This window comes from Pygocentrus nattereri, chromosome 5 (genome assembly GCF_015220715.1).
Source record: "Pygocentrus nattereri isolate fPygNat1 chromosome 5, fPygNat1.pri, whole genome shotgun sequence".
NCBI lineage: Eukaryota > Metazoa > Chordata > Actinopteri > Characiformes > Serrasalmidae > Pygocentrus > Pygocentrus nattereri.
In genome coordinates this window covers 14,989,496-15,012,955 of record NC_051215.1, presented here as the reverse complement: position 1 = coordinate 15,012,955, position 23,460 = coordinate 14,989,496, and the positions used below count along the sequence as shown (strand labels likewise).

The window sequence follows — 23,460 nt, the reverse complement described above, 5'->3', positions numbered from 1 at the left end:
CAACCCTCAAAAAACAAAACAAAAAAAAAAACATTACTTCATTAACAGCTTCTAGCGGGGACCTGTAGGCAACCCGACTCGTCTTCAGTGATAAGTTCAGCAACATTTAGGGTAACAAAGAGGGGCTATAGGATTATTATCGCCCACCGCTAATTCATTGGAAGCTGTAGTCAGCTATTCTTGACGATTTTTCCCGTTCCACATTAAACGGTGCAGCTGTTTACGTTCTGAAACTTCAGGCATCAATACTGCCGGGCTATTTAAGGTGGAACAGGAAAGTTAGCTAGATACTGAGACATTAGCATACTTTTAGTGTTTTTTTATGCTAATTACGAAGAAAACAACTATAATACACTGAAACTGCATTAAACAGAGATAATATAATGGTTATCATAATTTTATAATGGAGAAAATGCTTATATTTGTGGGTTTCTTTGAGCGCTCGTGCAGCCATGTTGCCCGCTTTTCTTTTTTTTTCTTTTCTGTTTGGAGTGTGCCACTGAGAAACCTTCATTTGGAGGGTCATGTAGCCATAACACTTCGCCCTACCCCTCAATCTCAACAAAAATCGGGACACCCAACCCTAGATGTGAATGCGCAAAACTAGTTCTAAGGGCTAAGTGGTAGGAGCAAGGGGTGAAATGGAATTGGGCCTAAGTCTGTACTTCAACTCTATTCTGTACTCTAATACTGTACTTCAACCTTATTCTATGACACCAGCTACACCACCATAAGCATCTTATCCAGCATATTTGACAAAGTTTGTGGAGTATTTCATGAGGTTACCAGTTCAGTGCACAGCACTGCTAGCTTGGTTGTAGCAGTATTCACATTTCTTGCACAGCTTCTTAATTCAGAGGATTCAGTGACATTTTCGGGTGAAAATGTATGTACAGCAAAAACATTATTGTTTATTACATGGTGCAAAAGTGGCAATTTTTTTTAAATATTACGTACTTTTCTCTTTCACTTTATTTTAAGGTTTGTCTCTTAACTATTATTGAACTATTAGTGAGCCAATAACAATGCCCTAGTAAATAGGACCAGAAATGGCCTTAAGAATGACATGTATGATCATATAATGGCTAACCAGTGTCTATAAATGTCCACAAATTGCTTAAAAATAGTATGCAGATGACAAAATACATTTAATAAAACTTAATTAATGAATATGCAAGGCCAAATCCAAAGTAGAACATATGCATACTTAATTGTCAGTAACTTACTGTTTGTAAATGCTTACAAATGGCCTGGAAATAGCTTCCAAAAACTAAATAAAGCCATAAATAAGGTGGGACTTGGTCATTCTTAATAAGCATACTTTTAGTATGTGCTTACAGATAATAATAGGTCCTAAGGTGTTAGCCCCCAGTTTTTTATATCAGAATACAATGAAACACTGTAACTTAAGAAAACATTGTTACTGTAAATTAGTAAGTTACCATAAAATGGTGTACCACATTTACTCCTTTATGTTTGGTAAATTTGGTAAATTTAGATCATTCAGATCATTGTCCTCTGTTTGTGTCCCTTAGTTATCGCAAATAGACATTTTAAGCATGCTTGCACTTGAAAGATTACAGTTACTTTACATTTAAGTCATTAGTCGACAAGCAGTCAATAACACATTTTAAAAATGCCTTATTAATACATCATATAAACACATTTATATCCTTTGTAATCTTGCTGACAAATGGCATGGTTCTATTTTCTAGGCTTTTAAATAATTATTTGTTAAAAGCAGATCTTAAAATAAACCGTTACCAAAAACTACATGAAGTTCCAAATATGGGCAACGACTACAGAATGATAACATGACTACAAAGGACTGTGAAATTAATTGATCATAAATATTGGCCTTTCAGTACTCACTGATAATTGCTACTTATCTTCTTCAATACTGCAAGGCTGCATATTATTTGGGTTTCTTTATACCCTAGCATGTCCAACCCAGCTCCCCACAGCGTAATCCCTGGTGGGATGGTTGCCAGGATCAACACTGTAATTCCCCTGTGCGTGTGAGTGCGTGCATGCATGAGTGTGTGTGTGTGTGTGTGTAATGTTTCAGTGGAAGCTGAATAGTCCTTCTATGCAGCGTGATGTGTTGCAGCCCTATCTGCTCACAGTTCTACAGCTGTTCAGTCTGCAGACCAAAATAGCATCTGTTCCTTCATAATGACAATGCATTATGGAATTTGGCTGCTGCTGGAGACGAGGCAACTCTAACCACACAGGGTTTAGCTGCAGGGCCTGCCTTTTGGGCTTCACTGGGATGCACTGGAACAATTATGCTAGAAATATATGGAATTAATGTGTATTTTAGCTGGAAAATTACTGCTTGGTCAAGTGAGGGCCTGCACACAAGCTTAAGGTCTTTCACGACTGTCTTGTCCTTCAGTTCTAATTCTGAAGATGTTAAAGGAACAGTCCAACATTTTTCAGCCTAGTCTCAGTCTGTTGCATCTATAACATGTAGTTGATTAGGATCAATAACATTTCCAACATATTTTCCCTGTATTTAGAAAAGCATAGAAAAAAAACATTGAATCGAAGCATGTTTATAATACAAGTCTGTGGCTAGATGCTGAAGGAACTTCCCAATGGATTATAAGTGCATTACGAATTAACAGGTTTTCTCTACTTTTACTCAGATTAGAAAAAAATCTATGTAGCATATTGTTGATTATTAGAGACAACATTTCCAGCACATTTCCAGCCACGTGAATGCACACCAGTAGACAGAACTTCACGTCGACGGTGTGGAATGACATGCAGCAATAAAAATAAATGGCATAATCTGTAATGGCAGCATTTGGTGAGAAAAACATGATAACAGAGCTGCTTACCTGAACGGCTGAGCTGCTTCTTTTAGTAATAACTCATCTGCTGATGTGTGGTCATTTACAAACTGATTTAATGTTATGGAGAGAGCTGAAGGAACCACCAGACATCGGAATAATGATTTTGATGATGAACATTTAGCCTTGATTTAGACTTTAGCATAGCAGCCCACTAGCCGGGCCCGTGTTCACTAGTCCTGCCTGCAGTGCACCTCCGTCGGTCAGCGGTATCACTCATCAGCGGGTTCTTGTGGCCCATCCCTTCTGTCACGATTGGCTCCTCCCACTCCATGTGCTTTTTGTTTTGATCTTCCGTGTGTGTTAGTTTTGATCCAGCCCCCTTGTTTAGTGACTCCACCACCTGTTTTCCGGCCTGTCCCTCGTTATCCCTGTGTTTTATAAGCCCCGTGTTTGCCTCCTCGCTCCCCATTACACCTTCAGTTGAGCCAGAAAAAAGAAGCTGAGAGAAGCTGCTGTGTTTTATTTGTGATATCACATAAATTTTACCAAAACAAATGTTTTAATAAATGTAACTTTAAATATCAGGACTTAAATGTGAGTTACATTAGATAGAGTTGGTATGGGTACTCAGTATCGACCAATACTAAAGGATCAGGTATGACTATTGGTATCTGAAGAGAAAAAGTGGTATCAGTGCATCTCTAGTGGTAATCAAATATATGCTATAGATGCATCAGGTAGACAGCAGGTTGAAAAATGCTGGAGTACAACTTTAAAAACTCAAATGTGTGTTTGACAAAGCCCAGCGGTGCATGGCAGAAACTTTACAAAGCATGAGTTTTGCAGTGGGAGGGAAAAAGACAGAGCTGTTCAGCCTTTTTGCAGTTTTCCCAGCATCAACACACTTTTGACTCATCAACGGCTCCATCTCCGACCCAGCTCCCTAACCACAGATAGGCAGTTTGTTGATACAGTGCAGCTTGGCCCTGTAAACATCTCCATATGGGTTGCCAGGATATTTTTTTTTATTTTATTTTATTTATAAGTGCTTGTTGCTTGCTTATTATTCAAATGTCATCAATGGCCTGGCATGGCACTGCACTTAATGATATTCTATGCAACTTTTCATGAGTTATTATTTCAAGGGTTTTTGTTGAGCTTGCAGGGGCAGTAAGGAACAAGCCGGCAGTGGTCACAGTGGAGGCGTTCAGGGCTGAAAAATGTGGAAAAGGTAAAAGTAAGGCTGATGGAAATCGTTCAGCTCTGCCAGAGTCATTTAAGCACAACTCCTACTCTGTTTCAACATGACTGACAAGTTTATGTGCCAATCAGGAACAAAACAGGCAATCAAGGCTAGCCTGGGAATGCAGCCATGCTCCTCACTGGTTAAAAAAAAAAAACCAGAAAAGAACAAAGGTTTCTGTGGCCAAACATAAATGGAAGCTGTGCGAGAAAATGCCATTGCACAGCACCTGAGCTCCACCTGTGGATGATCAGAGGATGTTTATGTTTGTGAATAATCAGTAAGGCAACCAGGAAAAAATTGACTTTATGTTTTAATTAGATGAAAGTTTAGAGGACTGTGACAGTCTATGAAATACTGTATTAATCAGTAAAAGTACTTAATGTATCTTAAAACAGCAGCTTCCAGTTTTATAGATAAAACTGTCATACTAGCAAGTCTGTTTGAGATAACTTAACAACTGGACACACTTTAATGCAAGTGTGCAGTGATTTAGGCATGTAGTTTGTAGCATGCTAATTGGTGGGGTATAAATATCCATTACTTGTTAGCTACATTAGCCTCTAGCTTGGCAGGGAAATCTGTCCAAAGACCTCTAATACTCATGAATTTAAACCACAAATATATTTTTATCACATCGTTTGGCCTGTTTCATGCAAGTCAGTTAAAAGGGGAATTCCACCAACTTTTCAGAATTTCTGGGTAATTGAATCTTTTAGATGTAAACAAAGTCATGCAGAGTGGTTTAATTTGAAATGCTCTATTCTAGAGAAAATTGCAGAGTAGAATTGCTTACAATGGTGGTGATAGGAACCAGGTGTCTGTTTAATGCCTCTAAAATATACCTCACAGAAATGTATCACACAAATGCTTTTGTCTGATGCCTGAAACACTGTTTTATAATAATTTCAATTAAGATTTTGATTTGAAGGAAAGTTTTTTTTTACATACATTCATAGCGGAGAGTAGTTGTGAGGCAAAATAATACCCTCAAAAATGTTTTATCAGATGTACCACTTTTGTACCACTATCAACATATATAAAAAAAGAAGACTCAGGTGTATCAGTCCTTTTGGACAGTGAGTAAAAATGGCTATAAGTGTGTTATATGTCTGGTTCCTATCACCACCATTATAAAACAAATCCAAGTCACTAAGTTTCTCAACACTGAGCCATTTCACATCAAACCACCCTGAATGACTTTGCTCATATCTCAAAGAATGAATAATGTAGGGATTTGGGAAAATCAGCGGAATTCCCCTTTTAACTTTGCCGCAGGCTAAACTGTCACTGTTAGGAACAGTCAACGTAAAAAAAGATGTGTAGCACAACACACACAACCTGACAGGTCATCTCTGTCGCCCTCGTCTAGCCTCAGCTGACCCCAGCCTATCTGCCCTTGGCGCTGGCGCTTTAAATATCTCCCATCTCTTCCGCCTCCTGGGTGATACCTTTGTTCTTTGACATCAATGCAAAATGCAGGAGAGCTCGGAGGATACACCTTTTGTGTGCAAGCAAATGGGGCGGCGAGTATCAGATTGTGGGCATCTTGTGTTTTCACCATCAATATGTTTTTGGGACGTGGGCGGGTGCTGATGTGTGTATGCTGTTGATAGGGCTTTTGTCCGGGCTTGTTGATAGACTGTCCGGAAGCCATATCAACCCATCTGAGTAACCACAGCAACCAATTTTGGGCTATCAAGTTGGAATATCTATCCCCCACCAAAGCAAGGTTTCAGTACAGTTTTATCTATGGAACGTGTCTACAGGGAAAACGTAGACTTTTCAACAGGTGGAGATGAATAATCAGCAAGGACCATGTCCGTGTATATATATATAAAGCTAGATAAAGTTATTAAACTGTTGCAGGAAATGGTGCCGAGAACCAGGCACACAACAGAAGCACAACTAGATCTTAATGACATCTGGGGCTTAGACAGCGAGGGTCCACAGTGTATGGGCTAATGAAAAGCTACTGTATCTGTAAATAATGAATGGTTTCCCAGAGCTAAATATAGCCTCTGATGTTTTAAGCCATGGGATATATCAAAACAAGAGGTTTATTTTAAAAATAATTTCTCAAACTATATATTTTGTGGATGTTCTAAGTGAAAACAAGATACAGATCATTGACAGGGAACACACTTTTGCACATTTTAATGCCCAGTTACTGTTTATCTACATTTTTTAATATTTTATCAACACATTTATGTTAAATTTTTGTCCAACATGTCAAACTTGTTTAACAACGTTAATATTTATTTTAAAAATGTTCCCTGTAAATGATGTTAACTTATTTTCACTTACAATAAAAATAACAACATTGACGTTTGCATTGTGTAACTTCAATACAGTTGAACCTAGCAACACTGCAACAGCCTTGCAACACCTTAGCAACCATTTGGAATACTATAGCGACTGCAGAGCAACACCTTTGCAATGGCATGGAATGCCATAGCAAAGTGCCAAGCAGCACAACAGCACTCACTAAGGATACCATAGAAACCATTTGGGAAAACTTAGCATAGTTTGTAGCTTATAGTAGTATTTAGCTTACAGATCAATCATATACAGTGCATCCGGAAAGTATTCACAGCGCTTCACTTTTTCCACATTTTGTTTTGTTACAGCCTTATTCCAAATTTAATTATATTAATCTTTTTCCTCAAAATTCTACACAAAATACCCCATTGTGACCATGTGAAAAAAGTTTTCTCGAGAGTTTTGAAAATGTATTAAAATTAAAAAACAAAGAAATCATATTTACATAAGTATTCACAGCCTTTGCCATGAAGCTCAAAATTGAGCTCAGGTGCATCCTGTTTCCACTGATCATCCTTGAGATGTTTCTACAGCTTAAATGGAGTCCACCTGTGGTTGATTGGACATGATTTGGAAAGGCACACACCTGTCTATATAAGGTCCCACAGTTGACTGCATGTCAGAGCGCAAACACCAAGCATGAAGTCAAAGGAATTGTCTGTAGACCTCCGAGACAAAATTGTCTCGAGGCACAAATCTGGGGAAGGATACAGAAAAATTACTGCTGCGTTGAAGGTCCCAATGAGCACAGTGGCCTCCATCATTCGTAAATGGAAGAAGTTCGGAACCACCAGGACTCTTCCTAGAGCTGGCCGGCCGTCTAAATTGAGCGATCGGGGGAGAAGGGCCTTGGTCAGGGAGGTGACCAAGAACCCAATGATCACTCTGTCAGAGCTCCAGCGTTCCTCCGTGGAGAGAGGAGAACCTTGCAGAAGGACAACCATCTCTGCAGCAATCCACCAATCAGGCCTGTATGGCAGAGTGGCCAGGCGAAAGCCACTCCTTAGTAAAAGGCACAAGGCAGCCCGTCTGGAATTTGCAAAAAGGCACCTGAAGGACTCTCAGACCATGAGAAACAAAATTCTCTGGTCTGATGAGACAAAGATTGAACTCTTTGGTGTGAATGCCAGGCGTCATGTTTGGAGGAAACCAGGCACTGCTCATCACGAGGCCAATACCATCCCTACAGTCAAGCATGGTGGTGGCAGCATCATGCTATGGGGATGTTTCTCAGCAGCAGGAACTGGCAGACTAGTCAGGATAGAGGGAAAGATGAATGCCGCAATGTACAGAGACATCCTGGATAAAAACCTGCTCCAGAGCGCTCTTGACCTCAGACTGGGGCGACGGTTCATTTTTCAGCAGGACAACGATCCGAAGCACACAGCCAAGATCTCAAAGCAGTGGCTTCAGGACCACTCTGTGAATGTCCTGGAGTGGCCCAGCCAGAGCCCAGACTTGAATCCGATTGAACATCTCTGGAGAGATCTGAAAATGGCTGTGCACAGACGTCTCCCATCCAACCTGATGGAGCTTCAGAGGTACTGCAAAGAAGAATGGGCAAAACTGCCTAAAGATAGGTGTGCCAAGCTTGTGGCATCATATTCAAAAAGACTTGAGGCTGTAGTTGCTGCCAAAGGTGGTTCTACAAAGTATTAAGCAAAGGCTGTGAATACTTATGTAAATATGATTTCTTTGTTTTTTAATTTTAATAAATTTTCAAAACTCTCGAGAAAACGTTTTTCACATGGTCACAATGGGGTATTTTGTGTAGAATTTAGAGGAAAAAGATTAATTTAATTCAATTTGGAATAAGGCTGTAACAAAACAAAATGTGGAAAAAGTGAAGCGCTGTGAATACTTTCCGGATGCACTGTATTAGACAATGACAGCTCTACTATTTTTTAATACCTATTGATGTAAAAGACTCGGGACTATCCATGAAAGATTGAAAGCTCAGGTCTAGCAAAGCCTCTGGGACAGGTCAGAGGAGATATTAGTTGGGATAGGTCTAGCATTGTGAACACAGCAGTGTAAGCAGAGGAAAGTGATATAACGAGTGATGTGAGTGGCAGCTACATAAAATGTTTTTTGTGGGGGTGCGTTTGCAGGAAACTTGTGAAAATGATCAAAGAAGTGTAAGACATTTTATTTTGAAGATTAAAATCACTGATGTGCTGCCTGCTTGTTTATGGACATGGATGTCAGCCAGTTTCTGTGCACATTCACTTAAGGAAGGCAAGGAAAAAATAGAGGGAAAGCAAGGCTTGGGATTTGGAAAACTGAGAGAAGTGCCGCGTTTAGGAGTTTGGCAGTGCATATTCATATCAGAGTAGGCTTCTTTGGGCCTCATGCGAAAGTCGTTATTGGGAAGCTGCTGCGACTCCGTCCAACAACAACAGTGATTAGAGTGAGCTGCGATGACTCAGCTGGAAATGTGTTGAATGGATTTGACGTGTGCAGTTAAGGAAATAGCAGTGCACTGATTCACGCGCCTCTGGCCTTCACTTCTCCAGCTGCTGCTGCTGCTGCTGTTCTTGTTGTCATGTTGACGCGGAGCTGCGTCGCTGGAGGCCTACCCCTCACGCTCCCTCATCCAGAACTGGGTCAGAAATGCAAGACCCCATTTTCATGAAACCGGACCCGAGGCACGGGTTAAGATGGTGTGTTTACAGGGAGGCGCTCACATGCACTGAAAGAGCCATAAGAAAGCAGCTAATGATTATTTGTACAGTTGTTAAAATTTCAGCAATTTTTAGAAGTGATAGACTGACAGAAGCAAATGTTAAACAGGTGCTTTAATTTGAAATGTTTATTCATCAGTAACTTCCTGCTGTGAAGTGCCACACATCAGACTATGGGCGGGCAAGATGACAGTGTAATGATGCCCACCACATCTCAATATGGTTTTCTGAGCAGATTATGGATATCAGTATTTAAAGAACACTGACCAGATGCATGTTTCATTGCAAAGAGAGGATATTTAGTCCTGTTTAACTATGCGGTTGTGATGGCTGTTTTTTTTATTGCCTATCAACTTTCAAAAAAATGTCAGAAAAACTAAAATATGTTGATGCATATGGTGTATCAAGAAAATGTCTTGATGTATCATGCTGTTCTATTTTTTCCACTTTGCCTGCCCCTACATTTTGCCTCTTACCTCAGTTGAATTGTATATAAAGCATCTGGCTTGTGACTCACTCAAACACATTTAGCAAAGGGTAGCATTTCTCCACAAGGGGGAGCAGTGCTTCACATCAGCATGTTTCTTGTTTCTGGACTGTGTTGTAATCTGTTCAATACATGAACATTATAGAAACTTAACCACCAGTGGTTCCAAAATGCACTTCGTCATACTATTCATAACTTTCATATTTCATAAGCTACATTCAAAAGGTGGATGTCGTATGAGAGTTGTAACGGTCTTCTCTCCAGTCAAATAGATGGATAACGTAAATTTTAACCCTTATTATGAAAGGAGCTGAACTGAGCAGTGAATTGTAAGCATATAGCAATATGTGTATGATCATAAAACACATTTTCTTTTAATTTATAAGTGTGTAACAATAGAGCAGCCTTTTTTTGGTGCTACTTAGAACCATATACAACACATTTCCCATCAATGTGAAGAATCATTTCACCATGTACAGAAGCATGAAATGGTTCTGTATAGAACATATGGTCCAAAATAGAACCATTGCCTTTAATAAAGAACCCTTGAAGAACTATCTTTCTACAAAGTTTTAAGTGTTTAAATATGCTTTTTTCCTCATGTTTTGGCTCAGTTTTGATATGTATGGCTCAAACTGAGGGCCTGGCTCTAATAGTCACAGTTCACCACTTGCATGAAGGATGGTCCAGAAGTGGATTCCCTCCAAGTCAAACCGTAAATACTCAGGAGATATCTTTGAGTAATGAGCGTCGCCTAGTTTAGCATTCCAAAAGTTATCAGAAGGAAGTGACACAGTCCAGTTTAGAATTACTTTGACTATACACATTTGACTTTCAAATTGTTTACTATAATAATAAAAACTAAAACTAATGTTGAAACTAGATAAAAGGCTAACTTATAACTCAACTTTAAAAACTAAAACAATCAAAGCACTGAAATGAAACTGAAACTGAAAGCTAAATAAAAACAAAAAGCAATGAAAATGGCAAAACTATTAGTAACCCAGTTAGCAACTAACTTGGACAGTTTCCAGTATCAGGAGCTGTCTTAGCATCGGAAAAGGTAAGCCACTGCTAAATTTGCTAACTGCAGATGCAGATGTCTAGTGTGACTGTAGTGCACTTTTTAAAATTGGGGTGCCACATTTAGTGTCATGTTGGGAATCTGAGTGGGAGGTGGGGTACTGGGCAGTGTATTGAGTGTTGTAGCAAGAGGATATTCCCCTCTGAACACCTGCTTAATATCATCCCTGCAAACCTGAGCCCTGAGCATCACTGTGTATCTTCATGGAGTGATGTAGCTGGCTAAAAGTAGATACATGGGCCCACTCAGGACACCCCCCACCCCATCCCCCAACAGGCACACACACCTCCCAACCCCTCCCATTGAGCATCCTGGCACACACAGAATACCAGAGCTCACTGCTGACCGCAGCTGGAGATGTTACTCCAGCTAGTGAAGCTGAAGACATATAATAGCTGGCTGTGAAATCATGAATCACAGCTGAAATTTCAGTTACTTCAAGTGCTGAACTCATGGTTCGGTGCTTGTCTGTGGTCATGGATTTATAGCTGTGAATTTATCACTGCTGTTACACTGAAACTGGCCAGAATTCACGGTCAGAATTTAAGACGCAAGAAATTTTACAGCAATGAAAGGCATTAAATTTACTGCATAATCTAAATGCCTGAGAGGAACCGTGAAAAAGAGAAAGAATGAAGAGAAAGGAAAAAAAAAAAAAACGAGGAACAATTTGGTTTCCAAGCTGTTTTTGGAAGCTGTTGGAAATGGTCTCCTTTGAGATTGAGTGCAGAGACATAAATGGATTAAATGAAGTGATAAGAATAAGTGAGATCTCATACTAATAATAATAATACTGCTAATAATGAATGGAGGTAAGTAGGAGCCGTTACAGTTCTGGAAATGATATCAAACTATTTGACCCCCCACTTGATTAAGCACATTAGCATGTTTTAGGTGAAGGCATCATTGCAAAGTCTTAAGTAAGGAGTGGCTTAAGCTGAAGAGAGATATTATATAGACAGAGTAAATGCACTCGATTACAAGTGCTACACATTTACACATTACACCTCAGTCATCACACAAATACGACATAGTGCATGAACTCAAATGTTCACTTTAGAGATTATTTTAACATCATGATCTTAATTCACTTATTAGTGCAATTCAACTGAAAAACAGCCATACTGGTGCAACATTGTAATTGCAGCATGCCATTTCACTGTGGCCATTTACACCAGCTGTGCACGGCAAGCTTTTCACACTAAGCCTTTCACAAATGTCAACAGAAAGGATACACAGGCCCAATCCCATCTCTTATCTTTATCCCTACCCCTTGTTTTCAAGTTCCACCTTGCCCCTTGGAACTGAGTTACATCAGGTAGTGGTTGAAATCTTCCTCTATGAAATGGGACCCTCAAATAAAAAAGAGCATTACTTCATTATTAGCTACTAGCCTTGCTTTGTAGGTCACCCTGCCAGTCTGCAGTGATAGCAGAGGAGGGTAGAGTTCAGCAACCTCACTGGTGGTCTTTAGTTAATTTAGGGCATCATATGCCTTTAAAGGTGTGTATCATCCATCGCTAACTCTTCAGTGATATGAGGCTGAAATCAGCTATTCTCCAGCTTCTTGGTTGAACTTTCCATTCAACTCTTCCATATTAAATGGTGTAGCAGTTATATTCCAGCCCCTCAGACATCACACCATTTAAGTGGAATGGGAAATTTAGCTAGCTACAGAGGCTTCAGCATACTACTAGCAATTTTTATGCTAGTTTTTATGAAGAAATGGATATTGAAACGATATTAAACTATGATAATATCATGATTATGTTTTGCAATCATTTAATTGAGAAAATACAGTTGTGGGTTTGTTTGATTACTTGTGCATCCATCTTGCCGGGTTTTCCTTTTTGGAGTGTGCCTCTGATAAAACTCTGTTTGAAGGGCCATATAGCCCTAACACTTTGCCCTACCCCTATTTTCAACAGAATTCTGGGATTCTCACTATTCCTCAGTACAACCATTGTGTTAAGAACGATACGTATAAAATTCTTTTATAACAAACAATAAGAGCATGTGTGCTAAACTCTGAATATTGGCTGAATACTTCATTGACGTTACTAAAGAATAGGTCTACAGTTTTGAAGAGTTGTAAAAGTTTGGACACCCCTGATCCAATGACCCAGTAGGATATGCAGCTTAGAAGATGCGTGTGTGTGTATGTGTGTAACATGTTCAATTGATTTTTTTAAGTGAAAGTAAATGAGCACATCCTCCAGAGAACAACCTTCAGCACATTTTAATGAACATTTACTGTTTATCTGATTTTAACATATTGGAAACATAATTGTGATAATTGTGTTATTTGAGTAGTGTATGGGTTATTATTTCCATGGGAAATGTGTTTTTTGTTCATTGTGAGAGACTGAAATGGTAGAAATCTAGGCTGTGTTTAAAGATGCGATGTTGAATATGGACTCATGTTGCAGAGGACACACGCACACATAAACAAAGTCGTCCGCACAGGTCTCGCACACATAGTGTATAGTAAACGTGCAATCTGTTTGCACATGCCTCCTTTCAGGCCAATTATTTACAGGATTCGCGGGACAGTGCAGCCAGTGGGTGGACAGGGTCAAGAGGTGTGTGAGCTGATTTCAGGTCCGATCTGAATGCGTGTGTTTGAGCGATGGAAAAGGCGTTGGGGAGAGGAGGGGGCAGTCAGGGGTTGTGTTGTATTTCCTGTGTCGCAGTTTACTGTTTTTTAGAGCAAGAAAAATGGGCTTATGTAACGGGTCATGTGACGGAGCCAGAAATAGTGGCAGAGCTACAGCTGCCATTGCTCCTCCGAGCTGATCCTGGGCTTTCTGGCAGCTTCCATCCAGCCTCAGCACACGCTCTACACACAGCCAAAAAACACCATAAAACACCAAATTAACCACTCAGTGCCACTGACTGAATTCACCCTGAGCCACACAGCCACACATAGAGACGGAGGCCTGCTTGGATGCTCAAGCATGAGTGGCAGGACAGGGATCTGAGGAGGTTAAAAGGAAGAAAAAGACTTATAACACTAGGGAAGGGAAAGGAATGGGACAGAGATGGGCTGTAGAGGTAGATGGGAAGAGGTAGAGAGATAGGTGATTGCCCGTGGTATTGGGACACATTTCTAGGAAAAAAATATAAAAACTTACCAAAATTGCTGTAAAAAAGGAACCCATATATACACATATATATATATATATATATATATATATATATATATATATATATATATATATATATATATATATATGGCTGTCAAAAGATTTAAAAATTTAATCGCGATTAATCTCTGAGTTTCATATAGTTAATCTCGATTAATCGCATTTTTTTAATCTGTGTAAATGTTACGGAAAATAAGGATTTTTAAGTGAAATGTTACAGTTAAAATGGTGAACACATTTTATGCTAAATGTAAATGTTATGATAATAACTGCTGGGACAAGAGAAAACTGTAAAGGAGTTTTGTTCATTCACATACTAGGCAGTAATACTGAACCTACAAAACACAGAATTGGATTTGTAACAGAGGGGGCGGCATGGTGGCGTGGTGGGTTCGATTCCCCGGCCGGGTGATCACGGTCCTCTCTGTGAGGAGTTTGCAAGTTGTCTGCGTGGGTTTCCTCCAGGTTCCCCGGTTTCCTGACTGAAGACTGCTGGGATATGCTCCAGCACCCCCCAACCCCCCAAACCCCGTGACCCTGACGGAGAAGCGGCTTAGAAAATGGATGGATGGATTTGTAATAGATTAGGGAGCTGTAGTCTCAAATATAAGACATGTAGTCACATACTACTGTGTCTCAGTTCAGATATGTGTAACAAAAGAAAATAAAAACTAAATAAAACTTCAATTGTGCTGAAGTCACTGCCTATAGGACTTCACAGTACTGCGCAAACAAAAATAAATTACACAAAAATTACACATTACATTAAAGACATGTAGCGTCATATCACAGTGCTACAGCATGTAAACGTGGCTCACTAGCCACATTTACATGCAGCCTAATAATCCGACTAACAGCTCAATCGGAATAGTCGAGTCCGATTGAGGCCATTCGAAATTTCTATCCGATTGAACAAGGTGGGTAAACCTCTAAATAACCCGTTAAATAGAAGAATATTAGCTGTGTAAACGCCTCAATCCGATTACACTCCGATCGGAATGTGTAAACTAACTACGTTCTGCGCATGCGCATCGCGTCATAGCGGAAGGTTTATACCGTTCAACACGACTGGACCTCACGTGATGCTCGCTGTCATGGTAACATTTACTCTAAGCGATGCAAAAGTGTTATTTTGGCATCGGATTACTTGTAGTGAGCATGAGAAAGAAGATTTTCATCAGATTGTTGAATAGAGTGAGAATAAACACCTCAGTCTGAGTCTATAATCCAATCTTTGCATGTAAACACAGACATTCCTTTACTCTTAATGAGAGATGCCGCGCACGGTCAAGTCTCAACATGAACTACGGATGACTCGCAGGGCCAAATAGAATTTGCGTTAACGGCACTATTTTTTTTAATCACGTTAAATTGAGATTGCAATAATTGCGTTTTTTTTTTTATCACGTTAACTTCGACAGCCCTCTCTCTCTCTCTCTCTCTCTCTCTCTCTCTATATATATATATATATATATATATATATATATATATATATATGAGCACATCATTAGGCACACCTCCATGTTTTACATAATTTGTTATCCCACTCTAACCCCATTCATTATTATACAGACTAGGTATAAAATATATATATATGTGTGTGTGTGTGTGTGTGTGTGTGTGTGTGTGTGTGTGGAAAGACAGTGAGTGAAAGAAAGAGTGAGAAAGCTAGAGCTAGAGAGGGACTAAATAAGACTCTCTTACAGCCATGCAGCCATGTGTGGCTGAGGAGTGTGAGTGTGTGAGTGTTTGTGTGTGCGTGTGTGTGTGTGTGTGTGTGTGTGTGTGTGTGTGTGTGTGTGAGACCCTGCGGCACAGAGCGAGGGTCCTGTGGAGTGTGTGGGTGTGTGTGTGGGGCTCAGTGGAGCAGAATGGCTCTGAGAAGACGCTCACTCACAGAGATCACTGCAGCCTTGTCCCCACCACACACATTCACACAGCATTCTTAAGGGCAGCACACTCAAACTGAGGGTCAGTGAAGGACCCTACAGTATAGAATGTGGTGTATTTACAGTGAGCAAAGTACAAGTCAGGAGGGTGATGTCATACAATGTCCTTGACTCAAAGATCAGTCTTTACTAAGGACCAAAGAAGTGTGCTTTCTAAGAATTATGGAAATGGATTTATTTTAAAAGCTCAGTTAAAAATAAACACACAGATTATCCATACATTATAACAAAACAAAATATTTATTGATTCTGTTCACCTGGTTCTGTTCCAAGTAATTGATTATTCTGAAGAGCAGAATTATGTGCATATTCGTTGCAAAAAAAGTTGCAAAAAGTATGCATTTGCATTGATATTTGAAATCAATGAAATATTCATAGTTAAGAAATGTTAAGACAAGTGAAAAGTGCTTGACTCTGGTGTGTAAGACTTGTGGAACGGTAGCAGGTCATCAGTCATGTGGATCGTTAGCAGTCGGCAATTGGCACTGTAACATTTTTTTCCACGTTTTTTTTTTTTCTTTTAAAATTTGCAAATATTGGTACTACTCTTTAAGGGACCATATTATAGAAAACCAAAGTTGTCATGTCACAACCTTGCCCACATTTACACATGACCACATTAATTCCATAGTACAGGGTGAGTCAGAAGTCACAGGGCACCCTTTTATTTTATTTTATTTTTTATGCTGTCACAAGCCTCCACAAGGTGGTGCTGAAGGTGGTGTTTGTTGCAGATTTTCTCAGCATACACAATTTGATTGAGATGACCCCAGAGATAAAAGTCGATAATAAAATAAAAAATAAAATAAAACCTGTCCTGTGACTTTTGACTCACCCTGTAGTTTATCCCCGTTGAAGTGATATAGAGTGTTGTTACTCTCAGCAGCAGAGTTATTAGAGCGGAAGATCTGGGGAAAATGGTTAAACGTTGTGCTGTTTCTGGCTGTTGGGAAGTAAATGGATCGTAGCCTTCCTAAGGATCCACACATCTGCAAGTTGTTGGAATTTATTTTTTCCATACCAGAAGATTTCAGTCCAAACTGAATAATTGTTCCAGATTTCAGCCTGAACATCCTTTAGAGCAAGGCGCAAAAGAAGCCAACCAATCAGAATAGAGGTAATTTACATATATCTGTCTCAATGCGGTGACAGGTATAATTTATTTAAATAAACAACATGTTTATTGTTTATTTAAATATATGAGGAACCAGACAACCTGTCTCAGTCACCTTCAACAAAAGCAATTGTTTGCTCCTGTGTAACTGCACTGATGTAAATCCTCAAGTAATTGTAAAAATATGAGGCCTGGAAGCAATAAAACTGAACTGCTGACAATAGAGTGAATAAAGTATTGAGTGCCAGTTATTTGATTTGATAAAATCAACTGTTATATTCATTAAAACAGCGTTGATTTAATGAAACTCACTTTAACATTGCTTTAGTCAGGTTACTAACACAAAAAACAAAATCAGTAACATAAAATTCTCTCTCTCTCTTTTTCTCTCTCTTTCATTTCTATTTCTCCTCTTTTTCTTTTTTCCTTTTTTCTTTGTCTACTCTTTCTTTGTTCCTTTGTGTCTCTTCTTTTTTCTTTCTTTGTCTTGATCTCTGCCTTTTTTATTTCTCTCTATTTTGTTTCTCTTTTTTGCTATCTGTCTGTCCATCCTTCTCCTTCTCTCTCTCTCTCTCTCTCCCTCTTTCTGTCCTCAGGGCAGCACAACTACCTTTGCGCTGGGAGGAACGACTGCATCATCGACAAAATCCGACGGAAAAACTGTCCAGCTTGCCGAGTACGGAAGTGTCTCCAGGCAGGGATGAATCTAGGAGGTAAAGTGCTACTTATTGTGTACAATAAAAACCTCTGTAAAGCTGATTATTACAAACTACCAAGGAAACCCCGGGCAGAAAACTTCTGTCCTCACAAGAGTCACGGCATCGTTACAAAAAAGCATTACGCTCAGTAAATAAGCAATAAGCAATATCTCCACATTAGTTTCAAAACACTATTAGTACAGTAATGACTCTTCAGCACTGGCTGCTGTGCTGTGAAATTATTACTCCTCACAGAGTGCAGAGTGAACCAAAACTTGTTGAGCTCCAAAGTCATGGGAGATTACATGACAAGACACAGCACAACAACAGCAGAATATGCAAGTGAAGCCAGATGGTAGTGGCAGCAGGATTACTCTGGAATTGCTGTCATACTGCATTAATGTGAAAATGCAACTGGTCGAACTGGTCAGAAAATTGACCTGATGATGACGCAATCACTTACTAATAGCAGATATTTGTGTAACATCAGTGCAACAATGGTGATACAGAAAACAACAAATATGAGAACACAACCTTAGAGCTATTTTTAGAATGTGTGTTGCGCTGGCACTAGTGGATCAGACACAGCAGCGCTACTGGTGTTTTAAAACACTGTGTCCACTTACTGACCACTCTATTAGGCACACCTACCTTGTTGGTCCACCATGTAGATGTTAAGTCAAAGAGAGAGTAGCTCATCTTGCTGCAGTTTGTGTTGGTCATCCTCTAGTCCTTTACCAGTGGTCATTTTTGGTTGGTGAACTCTTCTCCACCCAACAGTGACACTGAGGTGTTAAAAAACTCTAGCAGCACTGCTGTGTCTGATCCACGTGTACCAGCATAACACACCACCACCACTGGAGTCACTGGAGTGCTCAGAATGATCCACCAACCAAATAATACCTGATCTGTGGTGGTCATGCCGGGGGTCCTGACCATTAAAGAACAGGGTAAAATGGGGCTAACAAATTATGTAGAGGAACAGATGGAATGTAGTCTGTACACCAGTCTGTAATTGTAGAACTAGAAAGTGCACCTATATGGTACATGGAGATATTGAAGTGGACTAAGAGTGTAGATGCAAGTCTTTTACAGAATCTCTTGCCTTTCTGCCATAAGGACATGTAAACTAGACAGGCTAAAAAAAAAATACAGTTTTGGTAACAAAACACTCTCAAAATTCCATGTCTCATCATAAATGCATTCTGTGGAAGAATATTGAGATGGGAAATATGGATAAAATGAGTGTCCTCAAGTTATAGTTGATATAAGGGAAGTAAAGTTATAGCAACACTCGCCCATTCAACAGTATTCAGCATGCAACTGCTTTATCATATCACTGTGCAGATTAATAATTGGTATTCAACAATATATTGGTTTAAAGTAAACTGTTAAAGTAACTATTGGTTTAAAGTAACTATTCACTTGTAAAGTATATTGGGAACAATTATAATTGTTGTAACATTGGAAAAATAATAAATATTATTACATAAAAAATGTCTAATTAAAGCAATCATTTATCATGAAATTTCTATGAATATCTATTTGATCAGGGAGATTTGGTCACCACTTTATGAATGTAAGACATTCTGGACATTAATTACATTACAGGTTCATCTTTGATGCTATACAGCTTTCAACGCCAGCTGGAATCATCTACAGCTCCATTTTTCATTGACAATTTCTTCATTATTACAGCATCTATCCACAGATAGGACCTCTGTGGAATATCAGCTTCATATAAGAATCATTTATACTTGTATATCGCTGCTGTCGGAACAAAACCTCATATCTCCAGTTCTGTCATTTTTCAGTTTTTGGCATAATTCGAAAAGGCCTGTTGCTCTTTACATTATATGTAAATTTCATAAAGAATAGACCAAAAGAAACAACCCAAAATGACATGGAAAAAAGTCTGGTTCAATTAACTTACATTAAAAGTAAAGAAGGTTTTCCTTTTCCTGTAAAGTTACCATTTTGGAGATACAAGGTTTTGTTCCAAAAACAGCGATAAGCAAACAAATTTTTACCTGAATCACTCATTCGGTAAAGTCTCACAGTCATTTGAGGCCTTTAGCTTGATCAGAAGACTGAAGTATAACTTGTTTCGCTTCCAGTTGAGCTCCTGGCTTGGAAATTTGCTTTGGATTGTAAAATTTTATCAGAATTGGTGCAATAGTAAAATATTATGCACTGTACAGTGCCAATAAAAGGTTTAGTCAGGATTAGAATAATCTAAAACCCATAACGAAAAAATGTGAGTAAAATATGTATACAGCATTTAATAAATGACCTTCACTGATTCTGCTCAGTAGATTTATGTAATTAGAAATCTAAACACCATAATTAATTCATTTCAAAAAGTTATATCTATACTATTTTAAATAAATTCCAGTGAAAAATAAAAAAGCTGAAATTGGACTCACATAGCCTCCTCAGTTTAACTGTATCTCTGTGTACTTCACTACCTTAAAGTAAACTTGGCAGTAGAATAGATTAGGCAAACAAAATCGATTTCAAGTTTGCAAACATATAATAAGCACAGGTTGTCATTACTTATCTGATCTGTCTCTAAAATAGAGACCTTAGTGAACTGGTTAATCTGGCCAGTATTGTCTTTGTCAAAGCCCAGCCTCTACCTAGTAGGATTGCTAAATTCCACTGCTTCAGTGGAGGTGGACACAGTCCAAAGCCTGATTCACTCACTTTGGGTTCCCTGAAGTCTAAAAACAAGTGCTTTAGTCAGGCTTGCCTGTCAGTCGGGCTAAAAGATTGCAAATGACACATTGTTAGTTAACAGTCACTCAAACAGGCATTATAGGACTTAAGGCATTTCCTCTTACAGGCTTTAATGAATGACTGTGATTCTGATGAATCGTGCTTAAGAGTGAGTGATGGTAAATAACACATGAGTCAGTCTTGCTAAAGTGAGAAATACAAGTGAATGTAAAATACAGAAATCAGTGAAATAAGGAGAAAAATAAGCCTGACTGACTTCATACTCATTGTCATATTATTATTATTATTATTATTATTATTATTATTATTATCAAGAATGCCTTATAAAGTTCACAAACCAGAAAAAATAAGAGTACCCAATGATGGGGCAGTATACTTTCAGTATACTTTTCAGTATACTTTCATGAAAACCTATGGCAGTTTTATGTCATTCTGTGTTACTGCAGATTTGAAAACAATCAAAAAGTTAGTTCACCTACATGGTCACCGAATAAGTGAACACAGTATCTTCAAGCCATCATTCAATAAATGTCAAACAGTCAAATCTATAACAGTTTCTAAATGTTGAACAGTGCTGTAAACTAGTAGAGAGGACCTGGTTAGCATGCTTAGCATGACTTTAGCTTACATGATAACAGCTCTGCTCACCACACAGCATTTTCACATCAGGCTAACTAAAGCACCAACATAAGTTTAGATGGTCATTTAAATCTGAGGGAGTAAAGACAAGCAGCTAACTTTGAGGGGATAGAAAGGTGAAATTAAACCAGTTCTGTGGTGTTTGGATCTGTAATTTGATTGGTTTAACTTAGCGTTAGCTTAGTGAAAGACCCAAACAGTGCTACACACAACAGTACAGTTTTGATTCTAGCTGCTGCCCTGCTGACATCAATGTAGATGATAAAAACTAATGTCTGGGAGAATACAAATGGAATGGCTGGTGTTGGAGTTGGCAGAAAGCTGACATCAAACCTGTTTTGGCTAAGCTAATGATAGCTTAGTTAGCAGGCTAAATGTGCTACTCTGCACAGGCTTGGGTCCAGCTAACTGATGCTAAACTTACACCCATTTAGAGGACATCTCAGAGTGCAAAGTCAAGAGTCTGGTGTTAGATGAAAGTCAAAATCGTATCCGTTCTATGATGTGTGAAAATCTTCACTATTGCCAAGCTACTGTCATGCTTAGTTTTCCTGGCTCTGATTTTCCTTGTCTTTCTGTCAGTTTTACATATCAGTGGGTTCCTCTAAAATATGAATGAGGGGAATAAATTTGTTTGGCTGATCGAACGTTGAATACAAATTGTCTTTCAGTAATGATCTGTAGCTTTGCTATTTTTGAGAATTGGATTGTTTTCTATCTCAGTGTTGATGCCATCTTGAAAGATTTGACCCAGCCTGTTTGTGTTTTGAATTGTGTTTGTGTTTTTGCCTTAATAAAGCTGCACCTGATTCCATCCACTCCCTGGGAGGTTCATTGTCACATTAATTAAAAAGAGAGGATAATTAGTGACGGAAAAACTCTCTCTCTAACAGCACTGTAAATTGGCTTATGCTGGATCATGCTTGTCTAGAGCTGGTTTAGCTGGTCAAACAGCATGACCAGGCTGGAAGACCAGCTAAATAGTAGACCATAGCAGCATCCAAAACACAGCATATTCTGCTTTGAAATTGATTAGCATAAGAACTACCTCAGAAAAAAACTCATGTATCATGAAAAGTATTGTATCTTATGTATCTTATATTGTATCCCATGTATCTTATGTTTTTTTTTCTATTTCATTCCACCTCTGCATTGAAAATAAACATAGGAAAACATGACAAAAAAGGGCAGGGAACATGACCAAAGAGAGAGGCAAACATAGTAAAACACAAGCAAACACTGTAACAGCAACACTGACTGTTTTGCCTCCATTTGGTGTTTCCCACAGCAGGCCTTAATCTGAACTGTCCCCTGAAAACCAGAGCAATTTATTTTCTATTTTTATGCATCATTGCAAGCAAAACAGACAATTTTCCTCAGATTGGATTTTTAACTACTCAAAAACAACTGTGATTCAGAAGTGCTTTGTCTTTATTTTGAGAATGGTCTCTCACGCTGTCTGTTCATGTCTACCTATTTATGCATTTTTCAGCGTTGAAATGACATGCTTTCTCTGTAACATCACAGCTCTTATATTTCTATTTTATTTCTTATTCGCAGTTCACTGAAACAAGCAGAGAGAAATTTTTGTTTGTCAGTAGTTGTGATATGCTTTGAATTTGATGGAAAGTTATTGTTATGTGCAGTCTTGTTTTGCAGAAATAAAAGGGATCTTATATTTTTGTCATTGACATCAAAACAAACATAAAAGCTTCAAACTTCCATATAGTGCAAATTGAAAGTAGTTAATTGTGTAATTAACTGTATAATTAATATATCATTATAAAATTACATTTATATACAGTAGCCAAACAACGGTACAGACTCTTGGTTTCATCCAAATCATTTTTTAAAAGTGAATTCCATATTTCACTCCTCAGCACGGAAGTCAAAGAAGTTGGGGAAGCTGAAGAGTGTGAGTGAGGACTCAGTGCAGGGTTCTAAAGACACCGTCCCGTTCCTCTCGTCAGAGAAGGAGCTGAACTCCATGGCTCTGGTTCCCCACAGCCCTGCCATCACACCGTATCTGTCTCCGTCCGTCTGCAGCGTCCTGGAGCTCATTGAGCCCGAAGTGGTGTTCGCCGGCTATGACAGCACACAGCCAGACACAACTGACCACCTGCTGACCAGCCTAAATAAGCTCGCTGGCAAACAGATGATCCGCGTGGTCAAGTGGGCCAAAGTACTTCCAGGTATGTGTAACCCTGAGCTTAAGTGTTTTGTTGATTTTTAAATGTAAATAAGTAAAAACATCTTCTAAAGGGAATGTCAAATCTATGTCAAATTCAGCAAATAGACAGTAATTGTACATTAAAATGTACAAAAGTGTGTTCTTTGTATATGATATGATATAATAACTTATTTTCAATTAAAAAAATCAACAAAACATGTAGTTGGACCCAGGGCACACAAACTTTCGTGTATGGTGGTGTGACTAAATGAAATGAAAAAATACAAAAAGTGCAGTGAATATGTAACAGTCCAAAAGCACAAAGGACTTTTTATAAGCCTAAAAACAAATGTCAAGTTTCTGATTCTCCAGAAAGAACTTCAA

At 38.8% G+C, this 23,460-nt stretch overlaps 1 protein-coding gene across 1 annotated transcript in view; it reads left to right on the top strand.

Annotated features, from left to right (window-relative positions):
• Positions 1 to 23,460, top strand: part of nr3c2 (nuclear receptor subfamily 3, group C, member 2) — a 151,540-nt gene that overhangs the window by 87,062 nt on the left and 41,018 nt on the right. Inside the window, exons 4-5 of the mRNA XM_017701448.2 lie at positions 17,427 to 17,543; positions 22,787 to 23,098. Coding sequence (XP_017556937.1) covers positions 17,427 to 17,543; positions 22,787 to 23,098 — 429 coding nt within the window. The remainder of the gene's footprint in view (positions 1 to 17,426; positions 17,544 to 22,786; positions 23,099 to 23,460) is intronic.